This window comes from Oreochromis niloticus, linkage group LG11 (assembly GCF_001858045.2).
Source record: "Oreochromis niloticus isolate F11D_XX linkage group LG11, O_niloticus_UMD_NMBU, whole genome shotgun sequence".
Taxonomy (NCBI): domain Eukaryota; kingdom Metazoa; phylum Chordata; class Actinopteri; order Cichliformes; family Cichlidae; genus Oreochromis; species Oreochromis niloticus.
This window is the reverse complement of record NC_031976.2, coordinates 38,212,521-38,235,794: the sequence shown is the minus strand read 5'-3', so window position 1 is coordinate 38,235,794 and position 23,274 is coordinate 38,212,521. Positions and strand designations below refer to the sequence as shown.

At 48.1% G+C, this 23,274-nt stretch overlaps 1 protein-coding gene and 1 long non-coding RNA gene across 2 annotated transcripts in view; one reads left to right on the top strand and one right to left on the bottom strand.

Moving 5' to 3' along the window:
• LOC100692491 (atrial natriuretic peptide receptor 1) overlaps nt 1–23,274 on the top strand; it is a 79,901-nt gene that overhangs the window by 20,801 nt on the left and 35,826 nt on the right. The window contains 4 exon segments of the mRNA XM_019364814.2: nt 6,004–6,030; nt 6,033–6,190; nt 10,664–10,777; nt 12,116–12,251. Coding sequence (XP_019220359.1) covers nt 6,004–6,030; nt 6,033–6,190; nt 10,664–10,777; nt 12,116–12,251 — 435 coding nt within the window.
• On the bottom strand, nt 7,485–22,253 carry LOC112848176 (uncharacterized). The gene is made up of 3 exons (XR_003222142.1): nt 18,628–22,253; nt 15,281–15,406; nt 7,485–7,959 (listed from the first exon to the last, which is right to left on the bottom strand). It is a non-coding gene; the product is annotated as an uncharacterized LOC112848176 (long non-coding RNA).

The following is a 23,274-nucleotide window of genomic DNA, read 5'->3' as shown; positions in this document are numbered from 1 at the left end:
TGGAGCTTTTCTGAGCGTCTTGACTTCAGCCTGGTTTAAATGCCAACGCACGGCGAGCTGTTGGATCTGATTTTATGGAGGTTCATGTTCAGATGGAGCTGATACTGGATTCTGGGACAGCTGGAAGAGTTGCAGGGATCCTCTGACTGTGACCATCGCTTGCTGGTCGCCCCGAAGCTTCCAAGTTTGCTTGTCAGTACAGAAATAAAAAGCTAAAAAAGGATTCAGGAGGATAGCAGGAGCCTGCAGAGCACCTCTAGAGTAAAAGAGCTGCAGGACCCACGCCAGGGACACGTGCACAAATTAACAAAGGCCTGAGACGAATGTGGGACATAGAGGTCGTGCAGAGGTAAACGCCTGCGTCTGTCTGTTTCTGCAGGCTGGATTTCTGCTTCGTATGTCCTGAAAGAGGAAGCAGCAGAACTGATGCAGGAGGAGTGCAGCCCTCTGACCTCAAAGGAAACCAGTGCCAACACGAAAAGCTGGATGAGCTCTGACTCCATCGTTTCCTCAGAGTGAAGCTTCCTTTTCCCTGCTTGCGAGTTCACACTCAGATGCAGACGTCGAGCTGGCCGGCGGCGCACTCGGCCTGCGCTCTGCTGTGAGTAACGGAGACGTCAGCTCTGACTGCTGCAGCGCTCTAAGCTGACCGCAGCACAGTGAAGCCATCAGGAAGATTTAAAATGGCAGCGTCATCTCTGAGCGGAGGGTCAGGATACCGCATGCATCAGCAGGATGGCGAGCTCAGAGCGCTCCTTAACCTGATGTCTTCCTTCAGTTAGGAAAAACCCGAGGCTGTTGTATTTAATGCAGCCGCTGTGTCGGCGGCAGATACAAACACATCTACCTTACATCACGTCCTCCTGACCCAGACAGGAACGACGGAGTGCCGTTTCTGTGGAAACCACGAGTCGCCCCGACAACCGGCAGGAGCAGCTGGAGTCACAAACATCGGTGAAGTCCTGATTTCGAACTGTGAGCGTGCTAATTTTTTCCCGTCATGAAATTTCCTGCTTTTATACCACCAGTTCAAACTTTGAACACAGCTTCTTATTTTATGTTTTTCTTTATTTTTACTACATTTTATATCGTAGATACAAACTGAAGACATCAATTATGAAGCAAGATATGTGGAATATGTAGCAAAGAAAAAAATGATAAATAACTAAATATGTTTTATACTTTAGATTCCTCTAAGTAGCCTCAGTTTGCTTTGTTGACAGCGCTGCAAACCCTCGGCCTTTCTCAGTGAGCTTCATGATGTCATCACCTAAAATGTTTCACTCACAGGCGTGCCTGTCAGGGGTCATTTTTGGAGTTTCTTGCCTTCTTTATGGGGTTGGGACCATTGTTGTGTTGTGCAGAAGTCAGGTTGGTGCACAGCTCACAGCCCTATTTGACAACTGTGAGAATTCATATTATGGCAAGAAACCAATCAGCTCAGTAAAGAGAAACAACAGCCATCATTACTTTAAGAACTGAAGGTCAGTCAGTCGGAAAACTGCTAAAAACTTTGAATGCGTCCAATGCAGTCCAAAAACCATCGAGCACTATGATGAAACTGTCTCACATGAGGATGCCAGGAAAGGAAGACCAAGAGTCACCTCTGCTGCTGAGGATACATTCAGCCGAGTCACCAGCCTCAAAAATCACAAGTTAACAAGTTTGGTTTCACCCCTGTGTCTTTGTGCAACACAGAAAGGTGAACGATGGTCTCTACATGGATCATGCATTTGAGCATGCGTGCTGCTGTGCGTTTTGGACAAATATCTCCACTTTCCTCTCGTCTGTTCCTGAATCTGCTGCTTTCTTCAGACGCAGCTTTACAAACCTCAGATGTGCTTTCATGACCTTAACCTTTTGTAGAGTCTGAGATGGAGCTTCATGGATCGCTCTCGCTGCAGATTGTTTGGAGGTAGTCTTATAATCTTCTGTGAAAGCACCGAGTGCTTCTCTCACGTCACTGCTCAGCATCGTGCTAACACGCCTCAGTGCTGCAGAAACATGCTCTTTTGTAAAGGTGCTCACACCTGCTGATCAGCTGATCATCCATTAATCAGCATCAGTAGCACCTGGCTGCTGCTGACTATGGAAGCCACAGAACTGCAGAAAGTCTTTCAGACGTTACAGAGGGACGGATAAGTGAAAGCTTTTATTTTGAAAGGAATTTAGCTCATTTCAGCTGATCCTCTGCGAGCACTGAACAGCTCTCCTTTCACACAGTAATGATTAATTCAGTCATTATTCAGTCGTTGCTCAGCAGGAACGACCTTTAACCCTGTGTGTGTGTCGTAGCATAATATGCATGGAGGAAAGCATTTCTCGATCAACATCAACACATCAGAGATGGACGGCAGGATATTTTAGTTCAGCATTTTATTGCAGGCAGAGGACAATACACACACATACATGCTCACACACACACAGACACGCATGCTCACACACACACACACACACACACGCATGCTCTCACTCACACACACAATGAAACATAAAGGGTGACTTTCCGTCATATCAGCGATGCGGTGCTATACCTCCACCATGGAGCGCCACCTAGAAAGACCCCAGCCAACAATGTTGGTTGGCCAAAAAACACGCTGACCAATAAAGTTGCAACGACACTCCTTAGCCACAGGGGCGGAGCTACTGTTGTGGGATGGGTGGCATGTGACACCCTAAATAATGTACATAAGCTACAATTAACATTAAATATATAAATTGTAAAAATGAATGTATATCATAGTGCCCCCACCCCTACCCAATTAAATATGGCTCAGTCCATAGCATCAAAATGGCTTTATTTCTTGTTGTCCTTAGCAACGGACACCTATGATTGTGTCAGAGCAGATTTTGAATCAACACCATGGCGGTTTTAGATTTCAGCACAAGTGGTTGATTGTTACACTCTGGAAATGGAATGAAGGTGAGTGTTATTAACCCCAATAAATCATGAAAAACCAGGTTTACATTTTGGTGAAAAATATCTCATGATAGATTTCTGGCATTTTTTGTAAATGTAAGCATGTAACAACTTGGTTATTTCTAATAAAAAGAGCTTGAAACACACACAGTGGGGTTCCTGTTAGTCCATGTCAGCAATGAGCCACGTTCACCATGAGCAGCAGCTGGAACATGAGGGAGCAGGTAAGTGTTTCTGTGTGGAACAGCCAGGACGCTGCAGTGATTAGTGCGTTTGTGAGAACCTCTGTGAGGTCCTGAGGATGGTGGCTCAGGTGGAGCTGAGGGTTTACCAGAGCATGATCGGCGTCAGAGCTGCACTGACCCTGGGTTCAGGCAGGTCCGTTACTGTGACCCGGGTATGGCTCTGTGTGAGGTATGCATTCAGGCATCCATCCATCCATCCATCTTCTTCTGCTTATCCAGGGCCGGGTCGTGGGGGCAGCAGCCTGATGAGCCTGCCCTGGGCCTCCTCCCAGCGGGACATGCCCGGAACACCTCACCCAGGAGGCATCCTTGTCAGATACCTGAACCACCTCAACTGGCTCAGTTCAATGTGGAGGAGCAGCGGCTCTACTCTGAGCCCCTCCCAGATGGCCGGACTCCTCACCCTACCTCTAAGGGAGAGACCAGCCACCCTTCGGAGGAAGCTCATTCCACAGCTTGTATCTGCCATCTTGTTCTTTCGGTCACTACCCACAGCTCGTGACCATAGGTCAGGGTAGGGACGTAGATCAACGGGTAAATCGAGAGGTTCAATTTTACACTCAGCTCTCTCTTCACCATGACAGACCGGTGCAGCATCCGCATGACTGCAGCCGCAGCACCAATCCGTCTGTCGATCTTCTGCTCCCTTCTCCCAATGAGATTCTGAGACCACCGATGTGAAAGCCTTCCAGCACTGGCTACGAACAGAATCGGTGACAAAGGGCAGCTCTCGGAGCCACAGACCACATACTCCTGAAGCACCCCACAGGACGCCCCGAGGGACACGGTCGAATGTATTTCCAAGTCCACAAAACACATGTAGAGTGGTTGGGCAAACTCCCATGCACCCTCCAGTATCCTCGAGAGGTAACGAGCTGGTCCAGTGTTCCACGACAGGACGAAAACCACATTGTTCCTCCTTTGTTCAACTAACAGATGGACTCTCCTTTCCAGCACCCTGGCATAGACGTTCCCAGGGAGGCTGAGGAATGTGATTCCCCTTATAGTTGGAACACACCCTCCAGTCCTCTTTCTTAAAGATGGGAACCACCATCGTGTTCTGCCAATCCAGAGGTACCGCCCCTGATCTCTACGCAACACTGAAGAGGCGTGTCAACCAGGACAGCCTTACAACATCCAGAGCCTTCAGGAACTCAGGGCGGACCTCATCCACCGCGGGGCCCTGCCTCAGTGACCGCAGCCCGCATTCACGCCTACATGACATTTAGTGGGCTGTAACAGAAACATAACCAGCTGCACTTTCATGTGTAAAATTAATAACGCCCCTCCCCCGTCATGATCATGACCACTCTCAGACCCAAACCTTCACCCAGTGGTGTCAGCAGGTCAGCTCTGAGCATGTGCAGAGGGAGTTCACTGCTCACGGTGAACACATCGCCGTGGATAAACTGACTGTTTGTGTTCCCTTCTCTCATGCATGGCTTTTCCTGGAGCGTGGATGCTGGAGCCACGGGAAGTCTCCAAGCGGCATGATGACATTCCTCGACCCTCCCCTTTGTTTCAGACTGTAATAACCTCTGAGCAGGAAGTGACCCTGAAAGCACCACAGCACGCAGCTGAAAGCTTTCAGAGGCCCAGCTCAGAGAAACCCGATACCTGTGTGTGTGTGTGTGTGTGTGTGAGTGTGTGTGAGCATCTGTGTGTCTGTGTGAGAGCATGTGCGTGTGTGTGTGTGAGTGTGTGAGCATCTGTGTGTCTGTGTGAGAGCATGTGCGTGTGTGTGTGTGTGTGTGAGCATCTGTGTGTCTGTGTGAGAGCATGTGCGTGTGTGTGTGTGTGTGAGTGTGAGCATCTGTGTGTCTGTGTGTGAGCATCTGTGTGTCTGTGTGAGAGCATGTGCGTGTGTGTGTGTGAGTGTGTGAGCATCTGTGTGTCTGTGTGAGAGCATGTGCGTGTGTGTGTGTGAGTGTGTGAGCATCTGTGTGTCTGTGTGTGTGTGAGCATCTGTGTGTCTGTGTGTGTGTGTGAGCATCTGTGTGTGTGTGTGAGAGCATGTGCGTGTGTGTGTGTGTGTGTGAGTGTGTGAGCATCTGTGTGTCTGTGTGAGAGCATGTGCGTGTGTGTCTGTGTGTGTGTGTGAGTGTGTGTGTGTGTGAGCATCTGTGTGTCTGTGTGTGTGTGTGTGTGTGTGAGCATCTGTGTGTGTGTGTGTGTGTGTGTGTGTGTGAGCATCTGTGTGTCTGTGTGTGTGTGTGTGTGAGCATCTGTGCGTCTGTGTGTGTGTGTGTGTGTGAGCATCTGTGTGTCTGTCTGTGTGTGTGTGTGAGTGTGTGTGTGTGTGTGAGCATCTGTGTGTCTGTGTGTGTGCGTGTGTGTGAGCATCTGTGTGTCTGTGTGTGTGTGTGTGTGTGTGTGTGTGTGTGTGAGCATCTGTGTGTGTGTGTGTGTGCGTGTGTGTGAGCATCTGTGTGTCTGTGTGTGTGTGTGTGTGTGTGTGTGTGAGCATCTGTGTGTGTGTGTGTGTGTGCGTGTGTGTGAGCATCTGTGTGTCTGTGCGTGTGTGTGTGTGTGAGCATCTGTGTGTGTGTGCGTGTGTGTGTGTGAAGGTGATAGTTGTAGATCGAGGTGATGTAGGAGTACCAAAAGTGCAGCTACTAGGAGGCTGACTGTCCAATCAGACTGCGTTTTCCCTGCAGACTCCCTGAAAACAATCAGTTGTGTTGCTTGTCTCTCAGTGTGGACATTAGAGCAGGTGTGTTAGAGCAGGTGAGCTCAGTCATGAAGGCAGAGGGGGGTGACCCACAGGTCTGTGCTGCACCGAGCGCCATGGGCTGACTCTGATCTTCATCTCTGACTCTTCCTCTCTCTCCTCCTCAGTGGTCTTCGTCTGCTGTTCTCCTGACGTCTCAGGAAGCTGATGGTTGAATTCAGGCGGGAGAATCTCACTCACGAGCAGTACGTCTTTTCTACCTCGACGTGTTTGCTGACAGCCCTGAAATCCGAACACCGCCAGCCGTGGCGCCGCGGGGACCGTGAGGACGCCATTGCCAAGGAAGCCTTCCAGGTATGGCATCAGTATCCAGGAGGAGGTCGGTCAACATGAAACAAGAGGTAAACACACACGCTGTGAGGAAGACGCCTGACATCAGCGCTTCAGCTGCACAAATCCGCACATTGTACATAAAAGATGGATGATGGCACCATACAGGAGAAATCTGCTCTCTCTTTCTAGTCCCTGTCAGGACTCTTGCTGCAGCATTTTGGATTAACTGAAGGCTTTTCAGGGAGTTTTTAGGGCATCCTGATAATAAAGAATTACAGTAGTCCAGCCTGGAAGTAATAAATGCATGAATTGGAGATTATGTATCGGAATTTCAGGAGCGGGACCACGCCTCCAAACACGCTCCATCCGGTTGTCATCTATATATGTTCCCCCCAGTTTTGCAAACTGTTCATTCTCATTTACGTGCCCCACCCTCCCTCCCTCCTTGTTCTCAATTCTTTAACTTCTTCACTCCTATTTAGTGCACGGGGATCTGCCAGGCCCGGGAGCCGTCGCCAGTCCCCTTCGAGGCCTTCCCCCAAACTGCAGCTCAATTCATGTCCAAGCATTCACCTTTACCTACTAATACGCTGTCAAACCTAAAATGAGGACGTGGACCCAGCTAGTGAACTAGTTTTTCAGCATCACTCTGAGACAGGATATTTCTAATTTTAGAGATGTTGCGCAAATGGAAGAAAGCAGTCTTACATATTTGTTTAATATGTGCATTGAAGGACATGTCCTGGTCAAAAATGACTCCAAGGTTCCTCACAGTGTTACTGGAGGCCAAGGTAATGCCATCCAGAGTAAGAATCTGCTTAGATACCATATTTCTAAGATTTTGCTGCTGACACTGTTGGGGATTTATTCCAAACTGAAGGCACACTGAACCAGCATGGCTACCACAGCATCCTGCAGCAAAATGCCATCACATCATTGATTTATCAACAGCACAATGACTCCAAACACACCTCCAGGCAAGGAGAGAGATGGAGTGCTGCGCCCGATGGCCTGGCCTCCACAGTCACCTGACCTAATCCCAGTGGAGATGGTTTGGGATGAGATGGAGCGCAGAGTGAAGGCACAAGGGCCAACAAGTGCTCAGCATCTCTGGGAACTCCTTCAAGACTGTTGGAAACCATTTCAGGAGACGACCTCATGAAGCTCATCTAGAGGATGCCAAGAGTGCAAAGCAGTAATCAAAGGGTGGATATTACGAAGAATCTAAAATATCAAACATGTTTTGAGTTATTTCACACTTTATTGTTCACTACATAATTCCATCTGAGTGTTCATTCATAGTTTTGCTGCCTTAAGTGAGAATCTACAATATAAATAATAATGAAAATAAAGAAAAACCATTAAATGAGAAGCTGTATCCAAACTTTTGACTGCTAGTGTACATCATAGGTCATAGGTCAGTCTCAGGTGACCCGAAACTCCTCCTCCTGTCTGCAGAGTCAGGTGGGTGGAGTTTGTAAAGCAGTGAAATGATTGGATGGATTTACTCTGCAGCTCTGGCCTCCGTGTGTCAGACTGTAGCGCTCCAGTGTGCTGCACGTGGACCTCGCCGTGTTTGTTCTCGCAGCTCCTCGCAGGAAAGCGAGGAGCCATTTAAATCCCTCCTCATGTGTCGCGTGTAGCTGCAATTTTAAACATCTTTCAGTGGTGTGAGAGGAAGAAACGCTCATTAATCTGACGACTGCTGATGACTTGCAGCTGCACCTGGAGAGCCATGCGTCCTCACGGCTCGCCCTCGTTATGGAGTAATCATGCAAGCAGATTGGGCGCTGTAATCACAAGGAAAGGTTACAGTGATTAACCCAAATCTCTGCTTGACTTCATGTCATAAATATGAGCTTCAACTGAATTCAGCCCAAAGTTTTCAGCGTGATCTCGCACGTGTGTCGGAGCAGCTCCCACCTGCTGCCTCAAACGCCAGCACGAGTGAACGAGTGAAGAGAAACATAATTTCCATCAGCGAACATTTACTCATGACAGAGAACATGTCAAACATTTAAACACAGAAGATCTGCAAAAGTCAGCGAGCTAAAGAGAAACAGCTGGAGGAAGATTTAAAGGTGAGCTGGCAGCAGGTTGGTCACATGTAGGGATGGGTACCGGTATCCGGAAAGCAGCGCACATTTCGGTGCTTTATTTCGGTGCTTTTTTTTTCCTGAGCCAATTCTAGCCAATCATTTTACGTTTCCGAGGATAGTAGGCGGGGCCAGGTACGTACGTTCTTTTAGAGCAGAGCTACAGATTAAAAATGCCCAAGGCAAAGCGGTCAAAAGTCTGGCTGTGCTTCACAGCAAAAGATGCAAACTCAGCAGCCTGCAACAAGTGCTTTAAGCTGATACTGTGATACTGTCAAAGGAGGTAACACCTCAAATCTGATGAAACACCTGGCGACGCATAGCGTTTTTTTTTAAAGCCGAGAAATGCACCGTGTTTGATAGCTTGCTGCGAGACCTCACACCGAGCACATCTACTGCGGGTGTGGTGCCTGTTATCGGACCCGGAGTTAGTAACATCCCCCAAGAACCCAAAGAGTAGAGTCCTGGCCCCTAGCCCTGTCAGTGTAGCAGAAATGATGAGGATGATGATGGCAGCAGCAGCCGTTCTTCTCTGCTTGAGTAGCTTCATGTTGTTCGTGTGTAATTTACATTGAGTACGCTAACCAAATTATTACATTAATGCATGTAAGGTGAACTAGCAAACACCGTCGTAGTTACATGCGGCTGTCTTCTTGTTTGATGGCAGATGCTCCCTTCACCCTGGCCAAAAAGGCTAAAATGACCAAAGAAAAAGTGGAAAACAGTTAAACATGAGAGGTTTTTGGACAAAGTTTGTGTTTTTTCCATTGTTTAAGCACTGCTTCCAGCCAAGAGTGATACCATATATGCCCTATAGCTGCAGAAAAGGCTAACATTGTTATCTTTTTACAAAAAAACAGCTGAACATGAGAGGTTTTTGGACAAAGTTTGTGTTCTCCATTCTTTAAGCACCGGTTTGAGCACCGTTTAAGCACCGGCACCGTTTCAAAAGTACCGGTTTGGCACCGGTATCGGATAAAACCTAAACGATACCCATCCCTAGTCACATGATCATCTCAGAGGTTCTCCAGCCTGTTTCAGAATCACGTTCCTCACTGTGAACATCATCGACACAGCATGATGTCATCAGCAAACTCAGAGAAACTGAAGGAATCTCTGTGCGCAGGGAGGAGGCTGTGTGTTACTGTGTGTTTGTGTGATTTACACTGTGTCTGAGTGCGAGTCTGTGACTGTGTTTGTCCTTCTGAGCAATGGTACGACTCCCGGCTGAGACGGGACGGTTCATTGGGGAGGAGTCATGGAAAAAACATTTCACGATGTTTCAGCTCCACGTCAGCGGCAGGATCCTGGTGAACCGTCATTCTGTTCATTTCCTGTTAATCCTACTGAAAAGTTGGCTGCAGTTCACCTAGGGGGTGCTGTGAGATCAGAGAGAGCGGAGCTAAGCAGAGACTTCCAAAAACATCGGATTTTAGCATCCATGAATCCAGCCTGGATAACAGCACTCTTCCTCCGTCAGTTCCTCTCAGTGAAGCTAATTTTGACCATAAAAACTAGCATGCTGCTAATGCGTGCTGATTGGTCGGTAAAGGTTTTAGGACAGGTGCCTGTTTCCACAGTTAAAGCCCAGCAGGAGCTTCAGGTGTGCAGGAGGTGCAGCGGGGTGAAGGTGATGCTGTCAGAAGGCTGCTCGCTTCACGCCCCAAACCAAAATGGAGGACGCTGTAAAGCGTCTCGCGGTGCTGTGACGTCTCTAACAGAAAGGATTTTACTACAATAGAAAACCTGTGAAACATCTAAAGGTGGAACCATTTCTGCTGAACTCGACAGCGCCCCCTATGGAACAGGAAGTCCACAGAGCCCCTTCCACCTGGACGAGCTCAACAGCGCCCCCTATGGAACAGGAAGTCCACAGAGCCCCTTCCACCTGGACGAGCTTGATGAAATTAGAAATATCCTGTCTCAGAGTGATGCTGAAAAACTAGTTCATGCATTTATTACTTCCAGGCTGGACTACTGTAATTCTTTATTATCAGGATGTCCTAAAAACTCCCTGAAAAGCCTTCAGCTGATCCAAAATGCTGCAGCAAGAGTCCTGACAGGGACTAGAAAGAGAGAGCAGATTTCTCTTGTACGGTGCCGTCATCCATCTTTTATGTACAGTGTATGGATTTGTGTAGCTGAAGCGCTGATGTCAGGTGTCTTCCTCACAGCGTGTTTACTTCCTGTTTCATGTGAGGGGAAGCTCATACTCACTCCGAGTTTGACTGGACGTAAATACTTTATGTGATTTTTTTTTTATAAAAACATGTAAAAGATTAATTATGGATCTGTGATGCACCTCGTGTTGCTGTATCCTGTCCTCATTCGTCTCTGGGCAGTAAGACGCCGTTAAAAGACTCATAATAACCATAATAAATCTGTTTGTGGTTTCCAGAGTGTGAAGATCCTGACGTACCGAGAGCCTCAGAACCCCGAGTACCAGGAGTTTGTCCAGAACCTCAAGGCAGACGCCAAGGACATGTTCAACTACACCATAGAGGACTCACTGGTCAGTGTGTGTGTGTGTGTTCAAACTGGACACTTTACAAGGTACACTTTGCCAGCAGGGGGGTGGAGCTTGTTTCTCCACACAGCTGCTGCAGATGTGGCGGCTGCTGAGAATAAAGCTGCTCTGTGGGTCTCTGACGTGTGATGACAGCAGGTTTTATTTCACACATCAATAATTTTCTGATTAAAACGAGATGATGACAAAGTAAAAAGTAATGCAGAGGACAGAGATAAGATCAATCATCTCGACACTTTCATTGATGAATAACCACGAGATGAAAATATTCTGGAGAGACTAGATCCAATCAGAAGCACTGAAGCTGTCCAGGTCTGTGAGTCTGTGTGGTCGCAGCCTCAGCGTCCTGCTCTTACTGCCACAGTGTGCTCTTCTGCAGAGCAATGAGTGGTGATTGGAGTTCAGGTCACTGCAGATGCACAGTGACCACGCCACGTTCACAGCCTCTTCAGGGCCGTTTTTCTGCCCATGAGCGAACAACGCACTCGTCCTGAGGCCGAAACGTGAAGCCGCTGCTTCTAAAACATCATTCATTCTATTTCTTCATCGTTTCCTGAAGCACTCACTCCCAGCGGGAGCGCTGGCTGATTAGATATTCAAACAGATTAATAGGAACATGTCAGGCGCCACTGCTGCTGCACAAAGAGCAGCGAGATGTGATAGATACTGGAGGAAGTGATGTCATTAAACATCATGGTGCTCACACTCTGAGCTCTGAAGATCAAATTATTATGTAAATCTGTGATTAGAGGCGAGGCAGCGAGGAGGAGCTGAGCGGAGACAGACCCACAGTTTAAAGTTTTGCAGGGAAACATCACAAATTAAATCCTGCACCACCTGGAGCGTTTGTTCCCGGGTCGGCGTGCAGCTGCAGAGGGATCGGATTGGTCCGAGCGGCTGGGGAGGAGATCCACCCGTCGAGTTTCAGGGTTTCTGCCTTCTTTTACCAAAATACTGTGGAACAAAACCCAAACCTCTGCCTCAGGTTTGGGTTTTGTTCTGCATTAAAATGTGAGTCAGCAGGTGTGCAGGAGGAGAGCAAGCCCCACCTGTGCTGCGTTGTTGTTGTTTGGCCATCTCTGATTGGCTCGTAGCTGCTGCACACAGACTTCAAGAGAACTTCAGAAAAACAGATGCCACGAGACTGTAGCGGTAGTAACCAAGGAAACGGCCGAGAAGTCACAGGTGTGGGTAGAGGACACGTGTGTGTGTGTGTGTGTGTGTGTGTGTGTGAGAGAGAGTGAGAGAGAGAGTGAGAGAGTGAGTGAGTGAGTGTGTGTGTGTGTGTGTGTCTGAACGACTGACCCGGTGTGTTTCTTGCAGATGAACATCATTGCTGGAGGCTTTTATGACGGCCTGATGCTCTACGCTCACGCTTTGAACGAGTCCATGTTGGCGTCTAACGAGCGTCCAAACGGGAAGGACGTGACCCCGAGGATGTGGAACCGAACCTTCCCCGGTCAGTGCTCGCCGTTCGTCTCCTTTAAAGCTGACGCTTGCTGTTTCCACCTTTGTGACGGAGCCTGTGTGCTTTGGTGTGACTCTGCAGCAGAGCTGTTCTGCAGGTTGTGTGTGTCTGTGGGGAGTCGTGGGGTTCTGTGAGTGACGGGTGGGGTTGGGTGAGTAAAGCTTGGTTGGAGGGATTTAAATGATGATGGTTTGGTGGTTAAAGAGGGATGGGTGAAGCAGCATTGCTGTTTCTGCAGCTGGTATCAAAGATATTTAAGCTTCTGTAACTGTCTGCGTACCGACATGCAGCGCTGCCGTGTTGTTGTGTTGACGTGTTACTGTGTTGCATTGCTGTACGTGTGTTTCAGAACGATGTGTGCTCACATCTCACCACGCCGGCGTCCAATCTGCTGCTGAGCTCAGGGTTTGATCTCTGGGCCGATGTGGAGACGTGGAGACTCGGCGCGAATTTAAGTCAGAATGTGATCTCAGACATTTTTGGGTGTTTAGTGTGAGCTGCTGAGGGACGGAGCGCTCTACAGGGAAACGCCTCAGATCCCAGTGACAACGCGTTCATTTCACGCTTTAATCACCTGCAGTGAAGACACAGCGTGTTCTTCACAGGTCTCCAAAAGTTGAATCTGTTCATCTGGACGTTTTCAGTGAGAGAAACGTTTCGTCACTCATCCAAGTGACTTCTTGTCGTGGACGCCGACGACGTCTCCGTCAGACACATTCTGACATTTTCTGTGGTTTCAAATAAAACCTTGAAACCGCCGCTGGTCGTCCAAACGTTGCACACTGAAAGGTGGCCGAGGTTCAGGGACATCACTGCCATGTCTGCTGGCCCCTCCCCGTGATGAGACCCGGGGTATTGCCTGTTTCCTGTTCCTCTGCAGCGGCGCCGTAGGTGCTTCAGAGAAAGTGCTGATTCCAGCGCTGTGAGTGTGACGTGTCAGAGGCGAATTCAGCCGTGATGAATGACTAAAAACTGCACAGACCTCAAAAACAGACAAACCGCATGGATAACAGAGGGTCACGCAAACACGGCGAGGCTCGAACAGACGCCCTCTGACAGGTCGGACCCATTTACCCGCATGCCGTTTGCTGTGCTGGTCGGGACTGGTATTTTATTTTGAAGGGCCTGAGGTCAAAGGTCATCAGGGGTCATCAGTGAAAGAAAGTGGTGAGTGAAAGGACACGCTCAGTCTCATTCCTACAGAGTCGCCATGGTTTCAGGGTCCGCTGATCAACACAAACGCTTCTAACTAACTGCCAGGTTTGCATTTTACAGGTGTTCCCTAAACGCCTCACACACACTGCTTTGTTTTCATGCTGGAGGTGGCGGTGACATGGTTGTGCAGACATGTTTGAGCTGCCGGCCGCTGCAGTGGGGGTGTGTTTTTCTCATCGTGCTCTCATCGTGTTGACCTGTGAAAGAATCGCCTGGCACGTCGCCGTCGCTGTGGCGAAGAGTGGTGGGGGTATCCCGGCAGAGCCTGGTCTCATCCTGCTGCAACCATAGAGCTGGAGACCAGCGTGTGAGCCGGACCGCCACAGGAAGCTCTGAGCTGATGGAAGGAGGAGCCCAGGTGCATTACTTACCTGCAGAAGGGCCGGCAGGGACAATGTGCTGGCAGAGGAAGTGTGAGAGTGTGGGTGACGTCCTCCCTCACCCCATCTGCGGTGCACCACGATCCTGCAGGAACACGGCAACGAGCATGCTGACTCCGCAGAGCTCATCGGCCCAGCTTCTGTGGGACGTTCTGGAAAAACTATCACAGCATCCCAGTGACCGTCAGAGGTCTGAGGGGTCTCTGTGGGTCAGGTGTTCAGTATTAAAACAGATGGAAGGCGTGAAAAGCTTCAGGGCCCTGATGTCAGAGACACTGTCGTGACTGAAGCTGAGAGTTTCATATACGACTGCGAGTCATGTGATGACGGAGACGTGAACGGCTTGCAGTCTTCTGTCCACATCAAGATGTTTCGACGAACGTCAGCGTCCCTGCTGAGATGGAGGAGCGTGACCTTTGACTTTTGTGACATGTCTAACAGCGTGCCAAACAGCAGCCGGGTGGTTGCAGTTTGAAACACTCGTCCGACAGGTGAGACCCGAGCGGACGCGGGCTGTGCTGCTCCGCCAGGTGTTGCGGTGCAGGTAAAGGCGACGTGTGCAAACAGCAGGATCAGAAGCCAGCGCTGCTCCGGGCGAGTCGCTGATATTCAAGAGGCTTTGTGAGTGCTCCTCTCTCTGATTTTTCTCCTGTTACTGAAATGCTCTGACCTCCTCGCTGTCAGCCAGCCCTGGACATCTCCTAAAAATATCTTGGAAATCTAATCATGTGAAACCAGAGTCCTGCTTTCAGCCTGTCCTCCACCCGCCTGCCTCCCCTCTGCTCCGTCCTGTCCACATCCATCATGGCGAGGCCTCGTTAGCGTCACCGTGTCTGCGCTTACGCAGACAAGACTGCTTCAGCCAATGAGCCTCCGTTTATGCACTCATGCCTTAATGGTGTTCTCGTAAAAGTGTCAAAGGTGATTTACGGTGTTGACCACAAAGTGTTGGTCATGTGACAGACCTGCAGAAACATTTCAAACTGTTCACGCCCTCAATTTATTACAACAGCCAATCAGAGAGTCTACTGAAGAGAGCCGAGGAAATGGTCCAGCCCAGACTGTCAGCTAAAACCCACCCGACTGAAAGGATGGAGATTTGATTTGTAAATGCTGCGATCTTGTCCTGACTGGAAAAAGCAGATTTTGGATCGTTGAATGCTCTCTGGCAGACATTATCACGTTTTAAACTGTGGAGCGTGAAGTGTGACTCCTGCTCGGAGGAGGCTGGTCTCCTCCTTCCCCGAGCTGAACCTTCCCCTTTGTCTCCAGGACAGCTGTCACGTCTGCACGCACTCTTTATTTGAAATGAAGTGTTTATGCAGACACCTGCAGGGCCACCACGCCGGACCCTCGTCTATGTGTCGTCTACTGCGGGCAGCTGATGGTGAGGTTTCATGCCTCCTGTGTGATGAACCTGTTTACCTGCTTGAGGAGTGCAGTGTCCTAATGAGATTTGCCAGTCTTCCTAATCTCTGATTTCTCTGAGATGAGGTGATGTGGTTACCAAGCAACAGCTTTCAGCATCCAGGTCCAAAAACAGATGTGAACCTGCAGTATGTCAGAAACAGACCCCACATCCAGCTGTTAGACCACCAGACTGCATGAAGACCGAGCTCAGCACCAAAACATGATGCACTCACAGGAGGGCGGGTCCGTGACACATCCATCCAATCATCCATCCATCCTTCCAAACATAAGCTAGATCCTACAATAATACATACATAGAAAAACCCAACAATCATATAACCCCCTATGAGCAAGCACTTTGGCGACAGTGGGAAGGAAAAACTCCCTTTTAACAGGAAGAAACCTCCGGCAGAACCAGGCTCAGGGAGGGGCGGAGCCATCTGCTGCGACCGGTTGGGGTGAGAAAAGGAAGACAGGATAAAGACATGCTGTGGAAGAGAGACAGAAATCGTGTCCAAATTCATGGGCTGCATCCTCCTGAGGACCCGGCCTTCGCGGTCTACATCGGCCGGGTCCTCAGAAGGTCGGGTAGGCTGGAAGTAAACGGCTGTGAAATTGGACGGTCTAGCCTTCTGATTAGCGTCACCGCTGTCTCGGTGGAGTTTAATAAACTCGGCCGTCTGCTCCTTGCTATCTAAAATATAACAGGACACTGGCGTAAATTCTCGACCATCTCACACTTCTGTTTAATCAGTTTTCTGTTTGACATTTATTCAGCTGTGTGAAAACCACCCGGGGGATTAATAAAGTTTTATTTTATTTTATCTAATCTAATAACTTTAATCTCAGCCAAACCGATTTACTCACGAACAAATAAAACACTGAAAAAAGCCAAACAATAACATTTTTAGGTTGTCTAAGTGACTTATATATTACGTTTAACCTGAGTATTGAAAGTCCGCGGTGATCTGAAAACGATGAAGCCGGGAGTTGTGCCGTTCTCGGCGGCTTCAGTGACCCTCGAGCTCCCGGCTAGCTATCGAGCTGGTGGATAACAGACGTCTCCCAAAACGTCGAAGCACTTTTGCAAATATGTGATGTCTTGATAAACCAAGCAGATATTTGAAATTTACACAGCTGCATTCTCGCCTGAAAATATGTTAAACGTTTATTTTGTGACCCAGAAAGATTAATAAGAGTAATTTTTAAAATTAGTAGCTGCCGCCATTGTTGGAAACTGGAGTTTGGCTGGGCCGCGCTATGAATTCTGGGATATGGTGGGCCACGAAGGACACACCTGACCCATCCTTCAAATTTGGGGAAAAGGAGGACGCATTTGTCGGCTGCATTCGGAGGAGTCTACAAATTTGGACAGCCTTCGGCGCGTCGCTGTGACGTAATCGGTCTACAAATGTGTCCTCGGGAGGATGCGGCCCATGAATTTGGACACCCCCAGAGATTAATAACAAGAATGATTCAATGCAGAGAGGATATTAACACATAGTGAGTGAAGAAGAAACATCCAGTGCATCATGGGAATCCCCCAGCAGCCTACACCTATTGCAGCATAACTAAGGGAGTATATCCATCCATACATCCATCTAAACATCTGTCCAACCAGGGTAGCTGTACCCAATCCCACCTGTCAGTTATTTCATAATTTAATGATTAAAGTAGAAAAAGCTAATAGATTCCTTACAGTAATTTGCCATATTCATTAGATGAACTGGTTTCTTGCTGTCCTCCTTCTTCTATCACCAGTCCATCTCCAGTCAGCCCACACCGTCTGCTCCACCGACTCTGATTTCCACTAAAAGTTTATGGTACAGAGTAGAGCTGGGCGACATATCGAGTTTTTAAAAAATATCGATATATTTTTATACGAGACATAAGATGTGACAATATCCTTTATATCGATATAGTCTATGTTACGTTATAATTATAGTTGCGGAGCCGCAAGTTTGCCTCTCTTTTGTCCACTTTTGTCTTTACGCAACGTTACTCGACCACGCTAACGAGCTAGCCACGCTAACGCCATGCACGGCCTGAAATCCTTTCATTTTCTCAAAAGTTGACTGCGCGCCTTTTGTATGAATTCTGGTTGTGCTTGATGACCGCGAACCGATTTTATGTGATACACAGCGCTCAGCAATCTGTCAATAAATGTTTTAGTTCGACTTTGCTAAGCTACGGAGCTGCACCGCTTGATGGATTGTCGGAGCATTACGGCTACCGAGGAGCCTCGCGGAGTGATACGTACTGTGCTTCAACGTAATATTACCGTACTGTGTGTGTATAAGGACCATAAATGGCTCCTGTTCAGAGACATGGTTACGAAGAGGATTTCAAACTCCAGGCTGTCAGTCACGCAGTAGAAGTTGGGAACAGAGCAGCTGTGAAATCTGTCTTTGTTATTATGCTCAGCGTCTGTTAGTTTACATTTTGACTGCACAATTGTGAGCTCTTTGTTATGCACAAAACAACATAGTTTTATTTTATTTATAGAGCATCATTATTTAATAAATGCTCATAATTTATTTTTGAGTAGTTTTTTCCATGTACATCTATGCTGTATGTTAATAAAAGTGCCTGTGTGACATCTGGGACACAGCTTTGACTAAGAACTCTCTTTTTGTTCTTACTTTATGGCTTAAAAAAATATCGAGATATATATCTTATATCGCCATCCAGCTAAAAAATATCGAGATATGAATTTTGGGTCATATTGCCCAGCTCTAGTACAGAGTTTGAACTTATATGATGAGTGCTGTGAAATGTTAGCTTAAAGAATAACATATCAAATACGTTTCAAGGTCTTTTTGAAAAATGGTCCCTCAGCACACTTTCAAACATTTTTTCCACACATTGAAATCTGACGCAGTGCTTGAATGTGAATGTCTCGAAATCTAAAAAAGATCCAATTCAGCGATTTTTGACAACGAATCCAGCTGTTCTCCGGACTCCATATTGAAACACAAGTGACAGTTTCTGTGATACGTGGTTACATTTCACAGCATCACCAAATGAGTATGTAGAAAACTTTTTTACATTCTGAGTCACATAAATGAAGAAAATTATTTTTTTATTCAAATTTCATGGTAGAAGAGCAAAATCTGACAAACTGTGCCACAAAAACAAACAATCAGGAGATGATCCAATTTGAATTTTAATGTTTTGGAGATTATGTATCGGAATTTCAGGAGCAGGACCACGCCTCCAAACACGCTCCTTCCGGCTGTCATCTGTATAGGTTCCCCCAGTTCTGCAAACTGATCATTCTCGTTTACGTGCAAACAGGGTCCATTCTCAGCGAATACCTTTAAACACAGCTCATCTCTCAGGGGTAACGTAATTTTACTCACCCTTCGCTACAATTGCCCTCTCGTCCATCAGCGCATCAGACGAACAACTACTCAAGCTCTGCATTCCATCGCTTTTCCTCCGGCAATCCCAGAAACACACCGAACATCACGGTGGCGCTTCCAAAGCCAAATGCTGACGACCTCCTAGCAGTTTTCTCGCCACCCGACATAGGGTCTGCTACGTCCATGCATCCAGTTGGTTTATCTCCGCTAAATCCAGTCACGAAGTAACTCCGGCCGCCTGCCACTTCAGCGAAAACCAGCGAGGTCGCCCGCCAGCAGAACTCACAGCTCCTCTCATGTTGCTCAGAAACGGATCACAGGCCGGGCGAGTTAGCCGTCAGTGCTGAACCCACACTTCCAAACAAATCGCAGCTCCAACAGCAAAAGCTACAGCGTACTCCGTAGCTCCACCCACCCGCCAGCACCAGGTACCAGGGGGAAGCTCAGCTCTGTTCTCTACCACCGAACTGCCAGTTTCTCAGGAAAGAAGACACACAGACAAAAAAAAAAAACTCAGCAGAAAACATCGGCGCAGAGTTGCCAGGTTCTCGGCTACTCATCCCTCCTCTGCTAAACTCCGCAGCAAACGTCGGCACCGGGTTGCCAGCCTCTCAGCCACTCATCCCTCCTTCGCAAAATTCTGCAGCAAACCTAGGCACCAAGTTGCCAGGTTCCTTTATCCCTCATTCGCAAAAGCCGCAGCAGCTTTTCTACCATTAGGTTGGCAGTTCTCTGCATAGACAAAATTAATTAATTAATTACTTAAATTAAACGGCACCGGGTTGCCAGGTTTTCCTTCATCCCCCATTTGAAATACAGCATCTAGCTTCTCTACTACCGAACTGCCAGTTTCTCTGCATCCATCATGGCAACAAGCAGCATGAATCCTTCTAGCCCCGATACCAAGTTCTCATTTCTCATTTGCAAAACGGCCAGTTTCTGTGCATGGGGGAAAAAAAGGCACTGGGTTGCCAGGTTTTCCTTTATCCCTTATTTACAAAGCAGCCGCAATCCTTCTACCAACGCCTTGCCAGTTTCCATTCCCTCCATCCATCCTTCGCAAAATTTAGCAACATGCTTTCGTGGCACCAGGATGCTAGGTCTCTTCCTCCCTCTTCCTCCCTCCTATGCAAATACAGTAGCAAGCTTTGGCACCGAGTTGCCTGGTTCTTCTTTATCCCTCATTCGCATACTCAGCAGCAAGCTTTCTAACATAGAGTTGCCAGTTTCTTTGCATTTATTACAGCAAAAGCAGCAGTGAATCCTTCTACCGCTGCGACGCCAGCTTCTCCGCATCTAGCCCTCATATGCTAAGCAGCAGATGTTCCTTTCAGCACCAAAACGCCAGGTTCTCCGTCTCTATTCCTTATTTGCAAATGCAGAAAACGTTCTTTGCACTGAGATGCCAGGTTCCGTTCCCTAAACAGCTTACCCTTCCGTTACTGGATTGGCAGCTTCTGCCATCAATCACTCACAAAAAACCCAAAACATTACTTTCACCAGGATGCCAGTTTCTCTGTTTCGTCCAGTCTTCCACAAGATGTAGCAGCAAACTGTTCCGGCACCGAGATGCCAGTTTCTCTGCCATCTTTCCTGCCTACACAAAGCACTGACGAACCTTCGTGGCACTGGGATGCCAGTTTCTTTCCTCTATTGCTCCTGTTAAGACATCCAAACTGCGCCGTGTGCATAATTCTTCATAGCATCCGTTCACTTCTCATGTGCTTTCACGAGCATTATCTAGCATCCACCCTCGACACAATCATTCGAGACCGCTCTCTAAGATGACTCACGGTCCTGACTACGTCTAAACAGCTCATCATCTTCCACGAAGTTCAGTGGACTCGCCCTCTGCTCTGACGATTTTGGGGGTTATTATTATTATAAAAGACGACTTTCCTCTAATCAGTCTTTCAATTCATCAACCCTTCCCAAGCTGCCACCGTCACTTCTGTTCATTTCAGAAATAAGCACAGTAGTTATCACTACCTTATCTGAAGTAATTAACCAGCTAAGCACCCCCTCTCCATCTTTTACTCAAAGACAAGCTCACGCAAGCCTTACAAACCTCCAAGCCTCACCTCAAATCTCGAAATCCAGCATACTTCTCATTTTGAACTTCAGTTCAAAATCGAGCCATGTTGCTTCTGATTAAGGGTTCCCCTCATTCACCTATTAAGATTTCTGTTGTTCTCAATTTCCTTCGACCTCTTCTCCTGCCATTCCTTCCTAATTGTCCGAGATGATCCACTCCACTCCATGGAATCTTCGACTATCTTATCGAGAGCTGTTCAGCTTCGCTAGCCTGCCACTAGTTATTTTCCTTTTCTTTGGGTGGCGAGGCCACTCGGCGTTCGCTCTCCCTACGCTTGCCTCTGTCCTGTTCTCCTTCTCTCACCCCAACCGGTCGCAGCAGATGGCCCCGCCCCTCCCTGAGCCTGGTTCTGCCGGAGGTTTCTTCCTGTTAAAAGGGAGTTTTTCCTTCCTACCGTCGCCAAAGCACTTGCTCATAGGGGGTCATAGGATTGTTGGGTTTTTCCTCTAGACATCATTGTAGGGTCTCGAGGCATGGTTCGGTGCCATATAAATAAGTTGGATTGAAAATCAAATTATTCTCACTGAGGTCGTCGACCCTCGTAATGCACAGTTATTACCGTTTTCAGGGGATGCCTTCTTTGGGGATCTGCCAGGCCTAGGAGCCATCGCCAGTCCCCTTTGAGGCCTTCCCCAAGCCGCAGCTCAATTCATGTCAAAGCATTCACCTTTACCTACTAAAACCTGTCAAACCTAAAATGAGGACGTGGGCCCAGCTAGTGAAAAATTGTTCAGTTTCTTGGGACTGCTCGTCTTTTACAGTGTGAAGTTTTTATTAGTGAACTGAACCTTTTCAGATTTGAACTTGACAAAAGTCTTTGAGATGTTAATGTTCAAACATTGTCTCAACTTTCACTGTGAAAACATGTCCATGTCTGCAGATTCTCAGCGTCCTGCACTCTAGACGCTGTCTCGCTCCATAATGCAGGTTTCTCTGCGGCTTCAGAGTCTTTGATTTATTTGCAGCGATTGTTGTTTCTTCCAGCTTCCTGTCTGCGAGACTCTGCCGGCTCCTTCTCTCTCTGCCTCCACACAGCAGATTATCTAACCCTGTGCACATTCATGCTTAACGGGAGGTTACAGACCACAGCGCTCTGCAGAACGATCCGTGATGAGGCAGAATGAGCGTTACAAGAGACGGAAAAGCTGTGAATGAGACAGAAAGAAAGGGAGGGAGGCTAATAAGATCTCATCAGAGATAATCTCCATGACAAATAGGACACGAGAGGAAGGAGGCAGGCCGGCTGTGAAGACCATGAATCGGAGTGAGAAGAAGATCAGATTACAGCTTCCTCTCTGCTGTTTCCGCTCCATTAACTAATGGACGAACGCATCGCAGCATGTTTGAACGATCGGGAATATTACAGCAGGTCTGCAGCAGATTTAATGCAGCAGCTCGCTGAGACGGCTCTCAGGAGGAAACAGCTGGAGTCAGATTTCAGGACTGACACAGTTTATTCAGGAAAAGTCTCTAAACCTGGGCGACCGTGGCTCAGGGGGGTTGGGAAGCGCACCTGTAACCGGAAGGTTGCCGGTTCGATCCCCGCCCTTTCTGTCCTGGTCGTTGTGTACTTGGGCAAGACACTTTACCCTACCGCCTACTGGTGTTGGCCAGAGGGGCCGATGGCGCGATATGGCAGCCTCGCCTCTGTCAGTCTGCCCCAGGGCAGCTGTGGCTACAACTGTAGCTTGCCTCCACCAGTGTGTGAATGTGAGCGTGAATGAATAGTGGTGTTGTAAAGCGCTTTGGGTGCCTTGAAAAGCGCTATATAAATCCAATCCATTATAAACCTGATCTGGAAAATTCTGGATGATCCCCGAGATGAAACGTTTGTGACATCAAGGACATGCCGCCTCGTCCTGCTGTCGTCCCTGCAGATGAGCACAACGCTCAGTCTGTTTGCACAACCCACTGTCATTGTTGCACTTTTCTGTTGCACTGTTGTGTGTCTGTATGCTTCTGCTCTGTCTGGGGTTTTTGCACACTTGCACTTTATGTGTTGATTGTCATATGTAGCACCGTGGTCTCGGAGGAACTGTGTACGGTCCCACTGCACATGGTTGAAATGACAGTAAAGCCTCTTGACTTGATGAGGCAGCACACTGAGGCTCTGATAATCAGAGGAGACCCTGAGGTCACAGAGCACAAACATCCATAACAGAGGCCAACACGCTGCTGCTGCTGGAGAAATGTCTAATTAACCCACCCGAGCGATCTTCCACTTTATTTGCAGCTGCTGTGTTAAAGTCAGGTAACCCGGAGCTTTGTGCACTCAGTTAACACTGTCACTCAGCTGCACTACACCTTAGAAAGTGTCGGTGCTTCTCTGCACGCACAGTAAGAACAGAGACTGAATGAAGTTCCTGCTTTACTTAGTCAGACCCAGAGCTAACCCACGCTGAGCAGCATCAGCTGAACGGGTGAAAAGGTTAGAACAACCCAGCGGTTGTAGCTCTTGGGTTGGGTTGGAGTACTGAACTGCCACCTTACCCTGGGAGTCCAGTCCAGGTACCCAGTTCAGCTTCACAGGTGAGATTAACCTGTCTGAC